At 41.0% G+C, this 2,933-nt stretch overlaps 1 protein-coding gene across 1 annotated transcript in view; it reads right to left on the bottom strand.

Moving 5' to 3' along the window:
- Positions 1–2,933, bottom strand: part of LOC107097748 (ras-associated and pleckstrin homology domains-containing protein 1-like) — a 122,771-nt gene that overhangs the window by 19,556 nt on the left and 100,282 nt on the right. Inside the window, exon 11 of the mRNA XM_015395028.1 lies at positions 1,091–1,283. Coding sequence (XP_015250514.1) covers positions 1,091–1,283 — 193 coding nt within the window. The remainder of the gene's footprint in view (positions 1–1,090; positions 1,284–2,933) is intronic.

Below are 2,933 nucleotides of genomic sequence, written 5' to 3'. Positions count from 1 at the left end.
GTCTGAGCCAGTGGTGATGGATGGTGACCCTCTCACATCTTGGTGTCTGACTATATAAGCACAGATCCATGGAGTTACCTGAATAATTGTCCACATTTTAAATGTTCTGATCTTGGAACACATCTATGAAGGTCATTTTGAATCATAAGTGTTTGTTCATTGTAACTGTGAATTTGAAGTTTTAGAGAAAAATAAAAATTAGGGCTTTGTAATGGTACGCTGCTCAAAATTTTAAGGAAACACTCAAATGACACATCGTAGACCTGAATGGATGAAATACTCTCACTGAATACTTTGTTCTGTACAAAGTTGAATGTTCTGACAACAAAAATATACAAAAATGAAACAGTAATCAGATTTATAAACCAATGGAGGCCTGGATACATTCAAGTGGAAATCACACTACAGGCTGATCAAACTTTTATGTTATGTCCTTAAATCAGGTCAGAATGAGGCTCAGTATTGTGTGCGGCCTCCATGTGCCTCTATGACCTCCCTAAAACACCTGGGTTGCTCCCGATGAGGTGGAGGATGGTCTCCAGAGGGATCTCCTCCCAGACCTAGACTAAAGCATCCGCCACCTCCTGGACAATCTGTGGTGCAACATGACATCAGTGGATGGAGGGAGACATGATGTCCCAGACGTGATCAATGGGATTTATCTCTGGGGAACGGGCGGGCCAGTCCAGCTCCAATGCCTTCATCTTGCAGGAACTGCTGGAACATTCCAGTCACATGAGGTTTAGGATCGTCCTGCATTAGGAGGAACCAAGGGCCAACCGCACCAGCATATAGTCTGAGGGGTCTTAGGATCTCCGTACCTAATGGCAGTCATGCTACCTTTGGTGAGCACATGGAGAGCTGTTTGGTCCTCCAAAGGAATGCCAGTCATGCCGAAAAATGTTGCAGGCAGTAGAACGTTCTCCACTGTGTCTCCATGTTTTATCAAATGTGCTCAGTGTGAACCTGCTGTCATCTGTGAAAAGCACAGGGCACCAATGGTGAATTTGCCAATTCTGGTGTTGACTGGCAAATGCTAAGCGTCCTGTATGTTGCTGGGCTGATTTGGGCTGAAGATTGGCCCTCATACCATCCTCATTGAGCTGTTTTTGCAGACACATGAAGATTTGTGGCCTGCTGGAGGTCATTCTGCAGGACCCTGGCAGTGCTCCTCCTGTTCCTCCCTGCACCAAGGCGAGGGTAGCAGTCCCGCTGCTGGGTAGCTGCCCCCCTACAGCCCACCCCATGTCTCCTGGCAGCGCTTTCAGCCTCTGGACTCTAGGCTGATAGACACAGCAAACCTTCTTGCCACAGTTCATGTTAATGTGCCATCTGGGGTAAAATGCACAACCTGATCCACTTGAGTGGGTCGTCGAGTAAATCTCATGCTACCAGTGTGAAAGCACCACCAACATTCAAAATTGACCAAATCATCAGCCAGAAAGCAAAGGTACTGAGACATGGTCTGAGGTTCCCTCCTGCAGAATCACTCCTGTATTGAGTGAGTCTTGCTAATTGCCAATAATTTCCACTAGTTTTTTATTCCACTTTCACTGGAAATTGATTGTCAATCAGTGTTTCTTCTTAAGTGGACAGTTTGATTTCAAATAAGTTTGACTTGATTCTAGTTATATTGTGTTGCTTAAATCTTCCCTTTATATTTTGAACAGAGTACTTAATGTTCTACATTTTGTAATGTCTAAAAAAGCGACACCTCTTGAAATTATTGAGTAAAATTACACAGCTGGTCTAAAACAAATGCAGCAAAACAATTGTGCTAAAAAGAAAATCCTCAACCATCTATAATATCAACTGATGCATCTGCACAGATCTGCTGTCATGCTTTCTGACTTGTGGGCAATACACATTGCTGTACAGCAGAGGGCGCTGCCTGTTCAGTTAGTCTGCAACAACCAGAAATAAATATGGGCCCACGTTCCTGTTTCCTTTGAAAGACCCAACTCTGCACCTTCGAAGGATAACAGCAGTTCCACGGAGCACGGGAATCCAATAACCAGACTGAGACCAACTTCACTGCAGTGAGGAGCTAGCATTAATGCTACATCACATGTAATGCCAGTGATGTAGCACAGCGCTACATAATAGTAACTTTAGGGATCAGATCTGTTCTCTGCGGTCTACCTGCCTGATAACAATTCATCTCTGAGTCTGTGAGAATTTCCCTCCATTGTACATATATATTTTTATTTCTAAAGATTAAAAAGCATGATTTTTCTTCAAATAATACTTAATATTAAATGAAATGGCCTCCCGTTGTTAATACTCTATTCTGGACAGCTGCAGTGTATTGGGTCGCCTTCAGAAGCCTGGATTAAAATCTGTGTCAATATTGAAACAATTTAGTTAGATTTTTATATTCAGATTAAATTACAACTATTACAAGACATCTATAAATCTTAATCGTTCTCATGAGCAGCCCGAAGCAGTCACACCAAAAATATGTTTTATTGCCATTAAACGTTTGCATGAATGAAAAATAAGTTCTATCTAGGTTACAGTGAAACCTAATAGGAATATATTTTCACAATCCAAAACTCATTTTCTATTCATGTGTGCACAGATTTAGCTATATTTTTTTTGTTTTAAATAAACTGTTATTAATTTGATAGTATGTAAATGTAAAGTTTAAAGTTAATGTATATTTAACTTTTTCACATTCTGATCATTTTGGTTTGTAGAAATTTTACAATAAAACTACATTGAAAATATAAATGATACTCTTCAGTGCATCTTTATAGCAGTTTTGAACTTGGTGTAAATTTTTTTTACGGGGGGGGCCCGATATCAATGTTTTTCATGGGGCCCCAAATGCCTGGCGGCACCCCTGCTCCTACACACCAGCATCACAAGCTTTTCTCTCATTTATAGTCGATTTTAAGACTAAAAATGAGTCCCATAGACCTGAACAAGTC

The sequence above is a fragment of the Cyprinodon variegatus genome, unplaced genomic scaffold (genome assembly GCF_000732505.1).
Source record: "Cyprinodon variegatus isolate N-32 unplaced genomic scaffold, C_variegatus-1.0 Scaffold720, whole genome shotgun sequence".
NCBI classification, from domain to species: Eukaryota; Metazoa; Chordata; class Actinopteri; order Cyprinodontiformes; family Cyprinodontidae; genus Cyprinodon; species Cyprinodon variegatus.
Note: the sequence above shows the minus strand (reverse complement) of the source record. Positions and strands in the feature narration are given on the sequence as shown.